Genomic DNA, 17,333 nt, shown 5'->3' on the forward strand with positions numbered 1-17,333 from the left:
TGGGATTAGCTTTCTACGTCACTGTTCTCACTACTAACACTTCTGTGGAAATCTTTAAGCTCTTAAGGGCAGCTTCATGCCAGATATTGGTTCCACATTCATAAGTGGCAATTTATAATTGACCTGAGGGGCATTTGCAGGACAAAAACCCCATTTCTTCAAGAGGAACTGCTGATTTTTTCCTGGGATGTGAGTACTTGGTTAAAAGCAATGTATCCAAATTCACAGCTGGAGTACATGTTCACAATGTCTCCACATCACATTTCCTTGCTGTTGCTCCCCAGTTCCAGTCTACTACAGATTCTTGCAGTTACCTAAAAAATTTTGAAACTCTAACAGAGTTGCTTAATGGAACTTCTCAGACAAAATCTCTCATTTAAATTGCAAATGTAATTGGTATTTTAAGAAATCTTGTAGCCTAAAGCTTTTGAAATCTCAAAAGCCAATGATATTCAGTCCATGGGAGAACATAAACATTTTTGGCAATTTTCAACACATCACCAAGATGAGCTAATATTTCTAAAGAGAAAGATTTGATCTTTGATCTTTGTCATGACTTGCTCTGTCCTTATTGCTCTAGTACCCTGTAGCAAATTCCTTATTCCCAGGTCTCTGAAAACTCAGTGCAGTGCAGTACCAGGAGGCTTCATTTACAGATCAGAGAAGCAAAATCCCAGTTGGTCTCCAGAGCTACTTTAACACAAGAAATTCCGCTTTAGGGGATGATTAAATATCACTCAAATGTTTCCAAAAGAGCTTCTCATAATGCTTGATATCACTCCAAAGTAAAACTACTTACTTATCAAATAACACCTATTTACTAACCAAGATCATTATGCAATTTCCCACTTTTTTTTTTGTTTGTTTGTTTGGTTTTTTTGGGTTTTTTTTTGGTTTTTGTCCCTGCAGGTATGAAAAAGAAACCCAAACACTCAGTTTTAGCCTTATGGAATAATTTTCCAAGGATAACCAGTGAACAACAAAACCCTACAAATTCCAAATAAATGCAGTTTTGGTTTACTTTTTTCCACTTACTTCTGAACCTCTTTCTCCTTTTAGTCCTTGCTCTCCCAATTCACCTGGCTCTCCCTTTGAAAAGAACATATATTAAATAAATGCAAGGAATCATTTGAATGCAAATGAAAACATATTTTCAACAGTCAATAGAGAAACCTCCCTTGTGTAAAATACTTACTGGAGGCCCTTGCTGTCCAATAGGTCCTCTATGCCCTGGAACACCTGTATGACCCTGGGAAGGAGAAAATATAGCATATTGCAATAGAGCAGCTCAGTCTGCCATGCCCAGTGAGCTGCAGACTTCCTTGTAAAGCCCATCCTGGGAGGTGACAGGTGGACCCAGATTCATTGACATGACCTAGACAAAGTATGGTCAGATCTCCAAGATCAAACTCTACAGAGCTTTTATTCTTTACTTCCTCTACTCCAAGCTGCAAGTGGGAATTGCATATTATTTAAGCATTTCTGCATTTCTGTAAGCATAGATTGGGTTCATTCATTTAATTCTATGTCTGTATTACTGTGTAACTTGGATATTCCATGTCAAGGACTGTCTCATATTTCAGTGAACTGCATCAGTGATAAGCATGAGTTACCACCCAGTTTTTATGTGCTGAAAGACTGAATATAATTAATGAATATTTTTATGATTAGATTTAAAATAAGTAGTGGATAAATTTCAGAGAAAAATGTTAACTAATATAGTATTACAGAAACACAGAACTGTTTAGGTTAAAAGTGACATTTTGAGATCATTTATGGAACCCTCTTTCTCAAGCAAGGCCAGCTAGAAATTATTGTCCAGGACCATGTCTAGCCAAGTTTCCAGTATTTCCACAGATAGAGACCCCACAACCTCTCTGGCCAGACTGTTCTGGTGCTCAGTCATCCTCACATTAAAAAAAAAAGCCATTTCAAAAGGAATTTCTCGCCTTTCAGTTTTTTCCCTTTGCCTCCTGTCCTACCACTGGACACTATAGAGACAAGTCTGTCTAATTCATCCTAATTTCCTCCCATCACACTGAGGTCACTGGAGTCTTCTCCAGCTGAGGAGTTGCAGCTCCCATGTCCCCATAGGAAAGATGCTCCCATGCATTCCAGGAGTGCATCAGTGCAGTGAGGGACCAGCACAGGCATCTCTGCACACGTGTGAGGGAGGATGACACTGCTGCTGCACTACTCCACATGGCTGCATACCATGCCATGCTCAAATAAAGACTAAAACACAAAAAGTATTACCTTGTAGCCCTCATCACCAGGTTCTCCTCTATCTCCACGTTCACCACTTCGACCCTAGAGATCAAACCAAGGAGCAAAATGTAACAGCTGAACTGAATATAATGCTGCAGTGAAATATGAACAGAAAGCTTAAACTAACCCCTGAGAGGGAACTGAAGAATACATACACAAAGGGTAGCTTGGCTAAAATAATAAACATGATTTTTTTCTAAACAGAATGTGTTGCAGACAGACAGTAGCTGCAGTCTAAAATTTTATGTAACCGAAGACTAGAAGCTGAAAACTAAATATTACATGATGCTTAATGAAGCAGGAGGGAACTTCTCCAGATTTATACTTTTTTATATATATAGATATATATGAGAATTTAAAATCTGAATGGATAAATGAAGTGGCCTGGTTTCAAGACAAGCAAGGAAAACTCTCTTATGGCTTCCATAAGAGACAGCCCATTAAAAATTGTATTCTCTTCTGAAATGACTTCCTGTGCTCAAATTCTGCCTTACTTTCAAAGTTTGTCCTAATAATTTTGACAGGTTCATAAATGCAGAGAGACACTCCATATATTAATTTAGTACAAAAATGGTTACAAAATGCAGTTCTCTAAATCAGCTGATTAGTTTGTAGTGACAATGAAATAAGTCAAGACATATTTTTAAATAGTAAAGCAATTAAGTATAACTTGAAGTAAACTGAGAGGGTAAAAATCTTTTCTAAAATGTGCTGATCTAAACACAGACTAATGGCATTAGTGCAATTAAATAGAGGGCACAGATGTTTAAGCAGGAAAAAGCACACAACAGCATTTTCAGACAGAGATTATTCATTAAAGGACCATCATTCTATATTTTTGTACTGATTCCTGAGAACACTGATATAAAGCTTCAGAAATAAATGCATTTGCTCTTGTCTGAGATGCACTAGTATAATTTTCTTGAGAAAGAAAGACCTACTGGTTCACCTATGGGCCCAGGTAGTCCAGGGATTGAATTGTCTTCACCTGGGTAACCCTAAACCAAAGAGAAGTATTAAAAAATGTTAACTTGGAAGTTCAACCTCATCTATCATGTACGTAAGTTCAAATGCTAATAAAAAGCAGAGAATACATTGTATAGATGCTAAAAGTTAATATGATGCTTATGGTTTAATATAATGGATATAACTCCATTTTAACATTCACCTAAATGTCCCAAGAATATTAAATACTAAAATAAACTAAATATTTGTTTTATTCTCAAAGGCAGCTATAATAAAAAAAAATTAACTGAACAATATTCATGTCATTGTGTCTTTATTTAATGAAAAGAAGGATAAACAGGATATTTGACAAGGTGAAAAAGGAAAATTTCTTCTTTCTATTTGTATTTTGAGAAATATACTTAATAGAAAACAAGAGTACAGAAGACTCCAACATTAAGTCTGAAGCCAATTAAAATTTAAATATGAAATAACTGCCATCCAAGTTTCATCAACAAAAGATGATCTATTCCAGATGATACCTACCAATAGTAATGCAAAGAGAATCACATTTGAAGTATGATTAAGGACTTGAATTGCATCAAAGCGGTTTTTCAGAAGTGACCCAGCAAACTAAACACCTAGCTGTCAACAAATCAGTTTTCAGTTATTGTTTCTTAAATAGTATCAAAATCTATTTATAACATCAACCACTAAATGCCTATTCTCAGTATTTATTGGAAAACTGGCTCCAGGTCGTAGCTCTGTGTCAAGGACACCTCCAATCTTCATGAAGTGAATCCATGTACCTGCCTTCTGGGGGTCACAAGGGTTTCAGTGAACACAGAAATCTGTTTTCAGGATTTGAGACTTGAGAGAAAAACAATAAATTTGACACTAAAATAGCAGTATGAGGCCACATCCTGTCCCTAACATTTTATATTAACCACAGACATTTGTCCATCGTAGCTGGACTTTCAGGCAAATCTGTGGGTGTACTCACAGGCTCAGAGTTAAGTAAATATTTAGCTGGTTCTGCACTGATTATTTTTGTCAGCAGTGCTCACTAAGGGCAGTGGTGCTGTCTGATACAATAGACAGTGTTCTGTACAATGGGTACCTTGTGTTTTAAAGCCTCAAACATTTTAACAGTATAATTTTGGGCTCCAGCTCTGAATGACCCATTTCCTCACTTTGCATTTCTTTTCCTAGTCTTTGACAATACTAACAAATACTGCCAATGGTGGCTTTTGCTGCTTGCTGTGGAAAACAGTGGGTGTGCAGTAACATTTCCTCCTTTTATAATTTCACAAAACAGATCAGTAAAACCCATGTTCATACCTTTTCTCCTTTGGGGCCTGGGAGCCCTGAGGGCCCTGGTGGACCCTGGTGACCCTAAAGAAGAAGCAAACCGAACACAAATTATTTTAAAACAAGTAATTAAATAAATAGCTAATTCCAAAATTTCTTTTAGCTACTTGCTATATTTCTTTTTCTGCTTGCAAAATATTCTAAATCAAGTTATGACAACAAAATAAATGGCAGAAAATGGACTGTGTGTAGGAAATGCTCTATGAATTTTGGGAAACGACATGTTCTGATAGGGCTTAATGCAGGTGATGGGAGCTGGGCTGGTTCTTGCTTCAAGGTTAGGGTCAGTGACGGATGTTTTTGTTTAGAAGAGAGACTGGACAATCTTCTCTGTAAGTTGATGACTCAATCCATCTATGATGATTTTCACAGCTATTTTTCAGTGAAAGCCACAGTATCTTTATGTCCTTCAGCCAACCTCATTCTATCAGTTTCTGTTACTTAAACGCAAACTGTATGGCCAGACAGTAAGCAGAGGTGGTGGTGTTTGCTGAACTCTTCATAAAGAATAGCTATAGTAGTTTTAGAGGAACTTTATTCAGAAGGAGTGAGATACATTGATAAAGAACAGTTTAAAGTTTGTGGTAAACCCCCTCCGCAAGCAAACTAACAAAAACCAGGCATCCTTGCTTAAGGCTAACATTTCTGAGTAGACAAACACACCATATAAACATGCATGAGTATCTGGCTGTCCTGAAAATATTTGTGTAGTCTAGATACAGATTCTTAGGATATTTGAAATTAGAGTACCACAGACTTACTTTGGGATGTATGTGCACGTGAATTCAGTAAAAAACGTACCCCGTAACCTGGAATTCCTGGCTCTCCTTCAGGTCCCATTCCTCCTAGATGTCCCTGTTAAATGCAGTTATCAGTGAGAGAGAAACAAGCTCCTTTGTAAAGTGCTACAACAATGCCTACTATATAAAGCAAGCACTTGGAAAAATTTTGAAATACTGATATTTGACCGTGGACAACTTTCTTGTAGATCCTTTTTAATTTATTAAAAAATACTGGGCTTTTCATTCTTCTGTGGAAAAAAAATGGTCAATGTTTTGAGTCCTAACCTTATAATCTTTGTGCATAATTAAATAAAAAAGATATGAGCTTTGAGAGGTGAGGAAGAAGTGTCTTTATAAGTGCTAGTATGCCCAGGGAAGCAGGGGGTGGTCATCACCTCAGAAAGTTGACTCCTTCTCTTGGAAATATTGGCCATTAGATAGTAAACTTTGCTTCTGTACTTCATGTGCTCAGGAGCACATTGCTGCATTCAGTGGCCACAGGACTGGACTGAGACAGGCACGTTGCCTCTCTAGTGTGGAGCCTGGATGCTTCATCACATCTGCCACACAGTATGGGGAAGCTTGGGGAGCTCACTATGAAAGGAGCTAAAAGTTAATGGAATAGACCTAATTCAGTTAACTTTGGACCAGATTCCTATTTGATAAGAGTAGCAGCCTTCATCTGAAGTGCTTTGTTTCAACTATGGCTATGGCTGATGGTATGTGATAGCAAACCCCTTGATTTTTGTTCTTGGAACTGGAAAGGTATAAACCTTTATATAGAGAAAGAGGCTCAGAAGTAACTAGAAAAAAATAAACATCCATAGCAGTGAGGTTATATGTGGAGTGTGAGACATGAGTGTTTCATGGTATGCACTGCCATCCCATTCCCATAATTGTCAGATGACCAAAAGTTTGAGGTGGCTCCTTCCAGATCCATGTCCCAGGTTTCTGTCTGGAAAGGTGAATAGGTCTTGTTCTGATGCTGAAAGACCTCTGTGAGTAAGCATGTTTTGTACTAACCATGGGGCCTCGAGTTCCTCTTGCACCTTTAGGACCAGTTTTTCCAGGTTGACCAGAATCACCAGCAGGTCCAGTTTCTCCCGGAGGGCCAAGCTGCCCCTTTTCCCCCTGTTGGTATTATTGTATTAAAAATACTAAGATATTGACACTAAGTTTTAAAATACTTAATCAAAATGTGTAACAGCATTATTTAATAGGTATGACATTTACTGTGTGTTATTGTTAGTTACTGTAGCTATTGGAATGTCTGAGCCCAGATCTCTGCAGTATAAAAGTCTCTCCTGAAGCCTTCCCATTATGTTTTTGTTTTCTTTTAGCCAAAGTTTAAAGCAGAAACTGTTCTGAGTGGCAAAACCACAACTTGATACAAATTTAAATTTCCTAAGACCTTGAATGTTATTAGCTGCAGAATGATGACAATTCCAATTGCTATGGCTAACAAGTAAAAAATTGGCTTGAAGCATGACACGAAAGAGGGATAGTTTGGTTCAGTGGAATTCTGTAATGTACATTTGAGTTTCAGATAAAAGGAAGGGAACTGGGGAAGATGAAAAATACTACCTTCTTTCCTAAACGGCCCCTCTGACCTGGATTCCCTGGTGTTCCTTCAGGGCCCTATAGATTTATTAGGGAGAGAAAAAGAAATTATTGAGAAAGGCTTGGAAACATGTTTAACCTCTGCTCCAAAGTGCATAACTAAGTAGGCTTTGGTAAAGCACAGAGGTGGGAGGAAAAATGTCATTAACTGTGTCTTTAAGCAAGTTAGTAGGGCTGTCTCAAGTTATAGCATAAACAAGTGGGAAGGTTTCAGGGATTATTTATCAAAGTAGTGGAAATGCATTGCAAATAAGGAAGAAAAAAACATTAAATCTTGCCCACGCAGAAATTATTACTTTACAGATTTGTGAAGCTTATTTGTTGCTTTGTAAACTACTGTTTAAGGAAAATGTAGTATTACTCTCACCTCCAATGAAAAACTCAGACAATGGGCTATAGGAAAATGATTTTCATGTTTAGACTAGGATATTATGATCTGTCTGCATCCCTAGAATGAGGTCAAACCAAAACTGTGATGTGTACACTCCCAGATGCCAGGGAGGAGGAGTGGAGAATAAGGCAGCTCTACAGCTGCATTTGGAATATGTAGAACAAAAACGTGAAAAATCCCTCCCTAACCACATCCTCCCAAAAATCGAATTGCCAGACCTGCCTGCCTCACTGAGGCACAGAAGCACTGCTGATGTTAATTATTGTACACAAGTATAATTACATAAAGTGTAGATACGCCAGAGTTGAGCTGACAACAATTTCAAAACATGAAACTTTCAATGTTCCCCAAAACTACCAATTCAAAATAGAGAGTCAGAGAAACAAAACTTGTTTTGCAGTGCACTAAGCGTGCCAACAACCCAAACACCACTTTTTTCTTTCCCTAGAAAAATAGTTCACAGTGAAGAACCCAGGACTAAAAGTGGCAGAATGTAGCACTGATGCTTAGAGGACAGAGTGGACAGTGCTCCTGGCCATGAACAGCTGGAGCTCCAACCAATGTTTTGTCAGACCCCACCATCACACAAGAGCTACACAGAAGGCAGTCAGAGGACTGCAAATGAGAACATGATGATTTTTGGTGTGGGGTGCTGGTCTGATTTAAAGCTACAATACTTGCTTTGGAAACTGTGCTCCAAAATTAGCTCTCATGAAGAAGTTGCATACAATTTCATGGATGGATTTTAGTTGCTAGGAGTGATACCAGAACAAATAGGCAAACTGATCTAACAATGTTGCCTATGAATTCCAATACTACCTATTGTCTACTATCTGATCGATGTGTGCTTGATGCCATATTGTTTGAAGAGGAGAGATATAAAGTAAGAGGCTCCAGGTTGTGTGGTACATGTGTCTGGATGACAGGTGGTGAGGAACCACTATTTGCCAAGAGGTCCCATATTTAAGATAAGAAAAGCATTTGTCTCCTCTCTCTACCAATCCTGAACCACATTGGAAGCTTATTTAAATACGGTCGTCTTTAATTACATAGAAAACCAGAAAAATAAAAAAATAAAGAAAGAAAAACTAACTTTGTTTACTAAAAGCAAATGAGCAAGAAGTCCATTTCAACCAGAAAACACTTACAGGAATTCCCATTAGGCCAGGTTCACCAGGGGGCCCAGCAATTCCTGGTAATCCCATCTCTCCTTTTTCACCGCCTTCTCCAACAAGTCCCTGGTCTCCAGGGTCTCCCTAAAACACAGTTAAAAAAAACCAAAAATCCCTTAGTCAACCTCTTACTACAGAACTACTTGCTTATAAGAAAAGGGAATTTTGGATCTCTGAGTTTTTAAAAAAACACACTAACACTGGTGTGAATCTTACCAATCAAATTCAGATCAGGCTCTAAACTAGAATAAAGCCCTTTCTATCCCATTCCTACACTCCTACAGCCACATTTTGCCTCATCCAGCACCAAGTATCTGAGGTTGTTCTCTATGACATCTGGTGTCGTAGCACCTGCCACAGCACTGATCTAATTTGGGGAGCAGAGCAGCCTTGGGCTTGCTTTCTCCAGCAATTCAGTCACCACAGACAAAAGCTGTACTCGGGTAAAGCTTGTTTTTCTTTGTCAAGCCATTCAGATTTGCAGCCTTTGCAAATGTACCCAAAAGATGCAGAAAAGCCTGTACTTTACAGGACCTCTGATGTTAAGTGCACTCATCTGGGCTCAATTGATCTGGTGCTGACCTAGGATAAAAAAGGAGATTTGGGTCCTTAGGCTAATTAGAGTACTTTACATCTGCTACAAAAACTTAACATACCTTTGGGCCATCTTTTCCTTGAACACCATCTTCTCCTGGAGGCCCTGGCTCACCCTTATAGACAGAAACAGTTGAAAACAAAGTCATTGTCTATAGTTCTTGATTTATACTAGTTTTATACATGTTTATTATCTTTTGGACAACTTTTATGTTGCTGTTACAGTTTATTTATCTTCAGTGTCACAGCCCATGAATATCCAATGCAAGAAAACATAGAAGATGATCAGCATTAGAAAAACAAAGCAATACTATGCCCACATAATGCTGGAGATTTAGACAGTGGCATTGAGATTTGGTTTGGATTCAGAGTGTATAACATGCAATTATAGTAACCTCAGAAATATCCCTGTTCTGTCCTGAAACTTCCATGTTTATGTGGATAACTACTATATTGGTATGTTTACAGACTTACTGTAGGGCCATTTACCATTAGAAATATTTCAACATTATAATCACAGAATCACACAGAATCATCAAGGTTGAAAGGAAGCTTCAAATCCATCTAATCCAACCATCAACCCAGCACCACCACAATCACATTCCCAAGTGCCACACCCAGATGCTTCTCAAACACTTCAAGAGATGGTGACTCCACCACCTCCCATGGCAATTTATTCCAATGCCTAACTACTCTTTCAGTGAAAATTTTACTTCTAATCTGAAGGTTCCAATCTGAACCTCTCCTGGTACAATTTAAGGCCATCCAGTCTATCATTTGTTAGCTGGCAGAAGAACTGAGCCCCACTTCACCAAAGCCTCCTTTCAGGTTGTTGTAGGGAGAAAGGAGCCTCCTTTTCCTCAGGTTAAACAGCCTCTGCTCTCTCACCTGCTTCTCAAAATCTGTGCTTCAGCAGCTCCGTTGCCCTTCTCTGGACATGCTCCAGCACCTCCATGTCCTCTTTTGAAATGAGACCCAGAACTGGGCACAAAGCTCAAGGTGTACCTTCACCAGTGCCAAGTACAGGGAAAAATTCACTGCCTTGCTGCTGCTGGCCACACCATTTCTGGCACAGGCCAGGATGCCACTGGCCTTCTTGGCCACCTGGGCACAGTTGGTTCATGTTCAGATGGTGCTGACCAGCACCTCCAAGTCCCTTTCTACTGAGAAGCTCTCAAGCCACCCTTCCCCAGTCAATACTCTTTTTACCTTGCTACAATATTACACTGGTTTTTTTCTTCTTTTTAAAAGGAGGCTATCAGAAAATAGCTTCTTATTGAATTCTTCTGCTAAATCAAGATTTCTTAATCTGTACTTCATTCATAACATACTTTTCTGTTGTGGAAGAATATTTGTATCCATAGCTTACCCTCAAACCTTGGTCACCTGGTTCTCCAACCTTCCCAGCAGGTCCAATGTCTCCCTGGGATATTACAAGGAAAATAATTGGATTTTAAAGGACAATATTCATAGCAATGACAGGGTTTACAGCTGATGGAGTTATCATGACAATAACAGTATTTCTTAAGGGTCCATTTCCTGTATCACTGTCTACTTGGCTAATGTTTCAGATCTCTCTGATTTGCTTTTATGAAAATTTGAAAATATAAACATCTTAAGAGAATAATTTCAACATTTACCTTTGTGCCTGGTTCCCCCTGCAGACCAGGTTCTCCTTCAAGGCCAGGAGGTCCCTGCATGGTACAAGAGCTACTGTTACATGATCACTAGTAATAATTTTGCAACAACTAAATAAAACACCCAAAACTGAAGCAGAAGAATGGCCTGAGACATTGGGAAAGATGAAGGTCGTAAAAGTCAAATCTAGACAACATAGTTCTTTCTAGAGCCAAACAGAAAAAAAGGAGGGTATAGAAATTGTTCAGGAAATGCAGTGTGGGTCAGGAACATATTGACGACTCTGCAGTACCCCTAAGCCTGTGCCTTTCACCATAAATTACTGCTGAGCAAGCATCTATCTTCTGTAAATCTGACTGACAACTTCAGCTCGCTTTAGGCTTGGAGTCAAGCAGACAGAACCTTTGGAGAACTTAACACTTTCTGAAGGCCTCAGCCCTTAATGAGTTGATGATATCAGACTGCTTTTTGTAAAGTTTACACATAAACCTTTACTTAGTAGCTAGTCAGAAATCTGGATTTTGGGTGTCTGAGGAAGGGTATTTCTTTGAATAAGCCAAATCCCTACTGCTCTAAGTGAGCTCATCCCTCAGGTACTTCATTACAAATGTGGCTAATACATTCTGTCACATTTCTCCCAATGAAATATTAAAAATAAAGCAAAAAGCAGAAGCAGAAGTAAGCAAGAAGGCTGTCTACAGCTGCTTTCCTATACCTACAAATTGAAAGAATATATGATTAATGGTGTTTTACTGATAACTGCAAGGAGAACAGTGCTTTAAAAAAAATGGTTTTCTCAATTAAACATTCACCTTCTACAGCATATATCATGACTATATGCTCAAAGACAGTGCTTACAACAGAACAAGCTACTTATTTTAGACATTTTTTGGTAACAGCTTTAAGTAAGAGTCTCTCGGTAGCTTATGATATTTAAGTCAGCTGCAGTCAATAAAAAACCTTTTTTTATAAACATATTGCCCAGACTTAGTCAGTTGTTTGAGTCTTTGTAATTGGTAATAGGTAATTAAAATCTCACCTCAAAACCCATTTCTCCAATAGGACCAGCCTCCCCTGGTTGTCCTCTTGAACCCTGGCATGAAACAAAATTTTGGATGCATCATTCAATTAGCATTAAATTACATTTTAGAGTGTTCAATTTGTCTCTTCACAACTCTTCCAATCGGAATAGAGAAATGTATTTCATTGTCTTTCCTCCTGAATCCAACAGTGTATCCAAGTCCCATGATGGCATAAAGTACCAACCTTGACGCACTGAAATAACAGAGCTCAAATAATAGCACAGATGTCTTTTCTTTTAGATAAAAAATAAATTATTATCTGAACTAAGCTCTTCTCTTGACTAACTGAGACTTTGTTTAATTAAGGTTTGTTTGACTGTCTGGTTTGCTTTGTGGAAAAGCCTACAGTCTGGTATGGAATTAACTGAAAACAACTTCACCACGGACAGAACAGTCACTGATGCATAACAGGCTAAAAGCTGGAGCCCTCTTAGCAATATTAATAACTACACTATAAGGATTTTATGATAAGCCTTACACATAAGTAGTAAATTTACTGCAGTAACACCCAGGGATCATTTCCCAAAGTGGCATGTTCAAATTCTCTGCACATGTTAGATCTGGGCTCACAGAGCAGGATTTGTGTGCTGGGAAGCAGAAGCTGCCTGTAACAACTTATAGCTGATTCTACAGCCACCCTGAATGTATGTCCATACAAATCAGCTCTCTGTTATGACCAATCTTTGAACTTCAAGGCAGTTCATATCTTTTTATCCCTTTGAGACTCATCTGTGTCTAAACATATTCTAAATTCAAAACATTTTCTTGATCTACAATTATCATGTAGAAGAAAGATGCTACTTGTATTTATAACAGAAGACTTTTAAACAAATATTTACTCTGTTTTGTTTCACTTCCTCTTACAGACTCTGCATAAGGTTTTGCTCCTCCTGATGACCTGTGAATATTCTCTTCCCTTGTAAAAACAATGTAAATTGTATATTACTGGCAGAATTCTGTCACATGCATATATTTTACCTTTTATCTTCATTTAAATATGAACAACTAAATCTGCAGTTACTTCCCTTTGGCAATTCACTTTGTCCTGAATTAAGTGAATTGATTTTCATTTGCAGAAACTCCATGAAATTCCACTAGGCAAGTGTCACAAAGCTTCAGTTTGCTTCACAAATCAAGTATTTCTTCATATTACCATGGAGATAAGGCTGCTGGATTGGTAATGCATCTTTCTCCTGAGACTCTCAGAAGCCAAAATTTTATAGCAGTATGGGGACTCCCTTTAACCATTAACATCAGGTAACTTGTAAAGGATTTTAGTGAAATGTCTGACAAGTAGATAAAGTTTGACTGCAATTTAGATAATCCCATTAATACAAATAGTTAATTGCTCATATTTCTCTGCTCCTCTACCAACAATTAGCTGCTCTGTGCAGAACTAGTGACAGGGCCAGAAAACCTCAGCAGCTGGCTTCACATAGTGACCAGCTGACAGAGGATGAAATCAAGCTGCTTGGATAGGCAGCTAAAGAAAAGGGCAACACGTTCTGTTGCTCAATATCTTCTGTCATTTTATCACTTCTTTCTAGGTCTGCAGACCATCTTCTGAAAACATTTTACTCTTTCAGCACTTGATAGAAAAGATACCCTATTCACAGGATAAGTTTTTCTCCTGACAGTGAACATGCAGTTTCTATGATGGTGAGCACAAGGGAAATGTAGAGTAGACCACTTAGATTAGGTAAGGCAGACAGGGATGCTATTGGTATGAAAATTCAGACTTGAACAGAAAATGGCAGGAATTTGACATATAAACCTTTCATTGTAAGCCTCTCAGATGTTGCAACATGAAGATAAGATATAATAAATGAAAGTAACAGGAATCCAATGCTAACTATTGGAAAACTATTGCTAACTATTTTCGGTGAATTATTTTGCAATTCTTACAGGTTGAGAGCTTAAGTTAAGTATGCAATTCTATCCTAAATAAATTTTGTTGGTGTTTTTCTAGCCCTCAAAATGTGCAATTACTTTCTGTAAGCATGGATTAGTAGAAATAATATTATAAAAAATACTAAATACTAATAATACTAAAATGAATACAATTTTTATCAACACTTCACTTTTGAGATTTAAATTAACTACGTGCAATTTACTGTACAAAATTACTTTCCAGAAGCAATGTAAACACACAATTTTTGACAACTCTATTAGATTTCTGCACCAGAAAATGGGAGCCTTCTCCCAAATCCTTCTTACACATCATATATTCTTTTACTGTATTGACATAATCCAATTTAACCCCAGAGATGGTGCTGCAATACTATTCCTGTCACGTCTGTATCTTGCAGTTCAGTGCATATATTTGTTGCAGGTTCTGCCTGATCTTCTGTAACAATATTAGCCACATGGAAGTGAGCATGGCTTTGACAAGAATCCATTCAGCAGAGGAATGTCTGAGGTTTATTATAGCAGCCTCTTCTTGAAAATTTAACCTGCCAAATAGATGTGGTTCCTGTGCTCCTAAACAACAATCCTAATATTTGCCTAAAAAAACACTACTAAAGTATTGCCACATACATTTACATAATACATAACACAGATATCTACCTCAATGTGGTGTAAAGCCATATTATGTTTTGGTCTATGTTCTGTTAAGCTCTGTTACATTGTGCACCCCTTACTACAGAGCTCCCCAACAAAATTAACAGGTCTCTATAAAAAAGTTACACTAAGCAAAGGAGACAGACTCCAGCTCTGCAGCTTTGGAGCAATCACCCCACAATTCCTACCTAACCACAGCTGGCAGTACTGGATCTTAGTAAAATGGAGCTTGAGCTGTCAGGGAGCTTGTATAATACAGGGAAAAACTGAACAGGCATCAACTTACTGGCTCTCCCACTGGTCCTCTGTCTCCTGTGGCTCCTGGAGGCCCAAGCAAACCCTGGAAGATTAAAATAAAATAAAAAATCACTGGAAAGAAGCTCTTTCATACTCTGAGCACAGCTACCTCCTCTCTTGTTTTTGCTCACACAGTTACTAACCAGAAAAACCCTTGAAGTATGTGCAGCCTTTTTTCCTGGTTGACATGTAGCGACATATCACCGGCTTCTGAGGTAGGTGAAGGAGTCCTGAATAAGTCCTTCCTCAGTTTCTTTTACACACAAATGAATCTTAGCTGAACTACCATTTACCAGTTCATTGTAATTCTCCTTAGATCCTTAATTCTCCTTAGATTCATGTGCTGTTTGTATGTCCAAACTGCCCTGAATTTTAGATTATCAGGAAGGTTCACAGCACACTTTTCTCTCTGCTCAACCTTTCTCATAGCATTTATGTCTCACACTGTCTTCTAGAAATTGGACTCTAGGAGATAGATCAGTATCCTGTACTTTGCAATAAATGTGCTATTACACATAGTTTCAGCCTAATGAGGCTTTGCTTCATTAATTTCTGCATATATAAATACATCTAAAAGTTCTCGTGAATGAAGAGGAAATGAAAACACTTGTGTCAAACGTGAGAGGCAACAGCTCCTAAATCTGAGCAGAAAAGGCAAGAGAAGTATGGTGACAATCAACATTTTGAGTTTCAACTGCAGAAAAAATCACCACCTTTACTGCTTTGTTTTTGTTTTTCTGCTTCTCTCTTTGTTGAAAATCCAGTACAATTTGGACTGACACCTGCTTTGCAATAGAAGCCTTAAATAGAACACATAAGATTTCCATTCAAAAAAGCACTAAAAGAAGGAATTTTCTCCTATACATTAAATTAATTTAATACACTTCTACATTTATTCCTACACTGGTAACACACACCTACCCCAAATTCTATCAAACAATTATCACCTATGTCACAAAGACTTTCATCCTTCAAACTGCACTTCTGCCCCTGGTTCTTTGTATGAATAAATGCAAACTGTCAGAGTTTTCCAGCTGCTCTGAAATAGATAAGCTTCCTTATACCCAAGTGTCAAACAAAGTATGGGATTTTCTGGATTTTTTTTGGTAGAAGTAGTAGTGAATTTCATACTCACAAGTCCACCCTGTTCTCCTCTTTCTCCTGGATTTCCAGCTTTACCCTGGTTAAAGAGAAATATCAAAAAACATTGCTGGCTTCAAGTAATTTCCAAACACAGCTCAGAAATCAGAGTTATTCTGTTAAAGTTTACTACGAAGACTGGCTCCAATACTTACAATGAGTCCAGGAACTCCTTTCTTTCCTGGATCACCTCTTTCTCCCTGATAAATAACAAAAAAATGTGTGAATTCTACATACATTTGCTTGATAAACTGCACACAGTTACTGTGAGTTTAAATGCTGGGTAACTACAGGAAATGCCTCAAAGAACCTGGAAAAGGCAGAAATTTTCCAATCTCTTGGATTAAATGGAACTCTCTGGCTTCTTCCATGATGGGCTGGAGTTTTTTGTTTGTTTGTTTACTTTTATCTGTTATGGTCTCCCTCAGTGTTTTATATAGTATTGAGCAATGCAAACACTCACCTTAATACCTTCTGTTCCCAGTTCTCCTGGAGGACCATCGAGACCTCTTGGCCCCTGAATATTGAACAAGTGATTTGGGATACTAATTATGCATTATTTTTGCTTGTCATTAAGGAGATTTTACATAAGCTTTAGGAGAGGGGAAACATTTTGTTAGCATGAAAACCAATTTTCATTGTGTATCAAGTGCGAAATAAAGCTTCAAATAATAAAAAACGTTTCTGGTTTATTGAATTATGAACTTAAGAATAAGGATTTTTTTAAAAGTATGTAAATAAAACATTCAGTGTCTCAGTTGGAGCCAGATGGCAGTCTGATATTTTCTGCTCTTTTTTTCATCCACCTTGTACTCATGCAACAGACATGAACTTAGAGGGATTTAGATGATCCCTGTATGTACAGAGTGCTTGCTTTTGTGCACATTATAAGATGTATATGCAAAAACTAATCTTGCTAGTAAGGCTCTAAAAAAAGCAGATAAAATTCTTCCATTAGTAAATCAGTTTGAGGCAAGATTAGAAGAAATTTATGGTTGTGAACTATTGTGCTCTATTATTAGACTAAAATGTCTTTGTAAATTAATCTTTATAAGCAATAGATGAACAAAGATAACCTGTTATATTATTGTAGCATAATATAGCAAATACCTATTGCCAAAACATTCAGAGTTTTATTATTTAAGATTGGTCATCTAAATCCATTAGCTTACATGCGAATGAAAAATCCTTAACTATGTCATGAGCAAAACAGAAAATAATATTTTACCCATTCTGACTTAGGAAGTTATTTCTATAATTCCAAAAACCACAATTGTTTAGGTATGGAACATTAAATTAAAACCAGTTAATAAGAACTTAAAACTAATGACCACTTCAAAGGAAGAGATAGATAAGTATCAAGAGAGGCTCTTTACAGCAGTACATTGGGAGGAGGAGACATAACAGCTTTCCTGGTGGCATTTGGGCTGGGCTGGCATCAGAAGGAGTTAGTACACTACTGTGGCAGTGC

General features: G+C 37.8%; 1 protein-coding gene across 1 annotated transcript in view; it reads right to left on the reverse strand.

Moving 5' to 3' along the window:
* COL24A1 (collagen type XXIV alpha 1 chain) overlaps positions 1 to 17,333 on the reverse strand; it is a 117,328-nt gene that overhangs the window by 19,132 nt on the left and 80,863 nt on the right. The window contains exons 29-45 of the mRNA XM_021526749.2: positions 16,326 to 16,379; positions 16,018 to 16,062; positions 15,858 to 15,902; positions 14,712 to 14,765; positions 11,821 to 11,874; positions 10,784 to 10,837; positions 10,513 to 10,566; positions 9,206 to 9,259; positions 8,526 to 8,633; positions 6,951 to 7,004; positions 6,390 to 6,497; positions 5,386 to 5,439; positions 4,555 to 4,608; positions 3,210 to 3,266; positions 2,257 to 2,310; positions 1,196 to 1,249; positions 1,036 to 1,089 (exon numbers count right to left, since the gene is read on the reverse strand). Of these exons, the coding sequence (XP_021382424.2) occupies positions 1,036 to 1,089; positions 1,196 to 1,249; positions 2,257 to 2,310; positions 3,210 to 3,266; positions 4,555 to 4,608; positions 5,386 to 5,439; positions 6,390 to 6,497; positions 6,951 to 7,004; positions 8,526 to 8,633; positions 9,206 to 9,259; positions 10,513 to 10,566; positions 10,784 to 10,837; positions 11,821 to 11,874; positions 14,712 to 14,765; positions 15,858 to 15,902; positions 16,018 to 16,062; positions 16,326 to 16,379 (1,011 nt within the window). The remainder of the gene's footprint in view (positions 1 to 1,035; positions 1,090 to 1,195; positions 1,250 to 2,256; positions 2,311 to 3,209; positions 3,267 to 4,554; positions 4,609 to 5,385; positions 5,440 to 6,389; positions 6,498 to 6,950; positions 7,005 to 8,525; positions 8,634 to 9,205; positions 9,260 to 10,512; positions 10,567 to 10,783; positions 10,838 to 11,820; positions 11,875 to 14,711; positions 14,766 to 15,857; positions 15,903 to 16,017; positions 16,063 to 16,325; positions 16,380 to 17,333) is intronic.

This window comes from Lonchura striata, chromosome 9 (assembly GCF_046129695.1).
Source record: "Lonchura striata isolate bLonStr1 chromosome 9, bLonStr1.mat, whole genome shotgun sequence".
Classification (NCBI taxonomy): domain Eukaryota; kingdom Metazoa; phylum Chordata; class Aves; order Passeriformes; family Estrildidae; genus Lonchura; species Lonchura striata.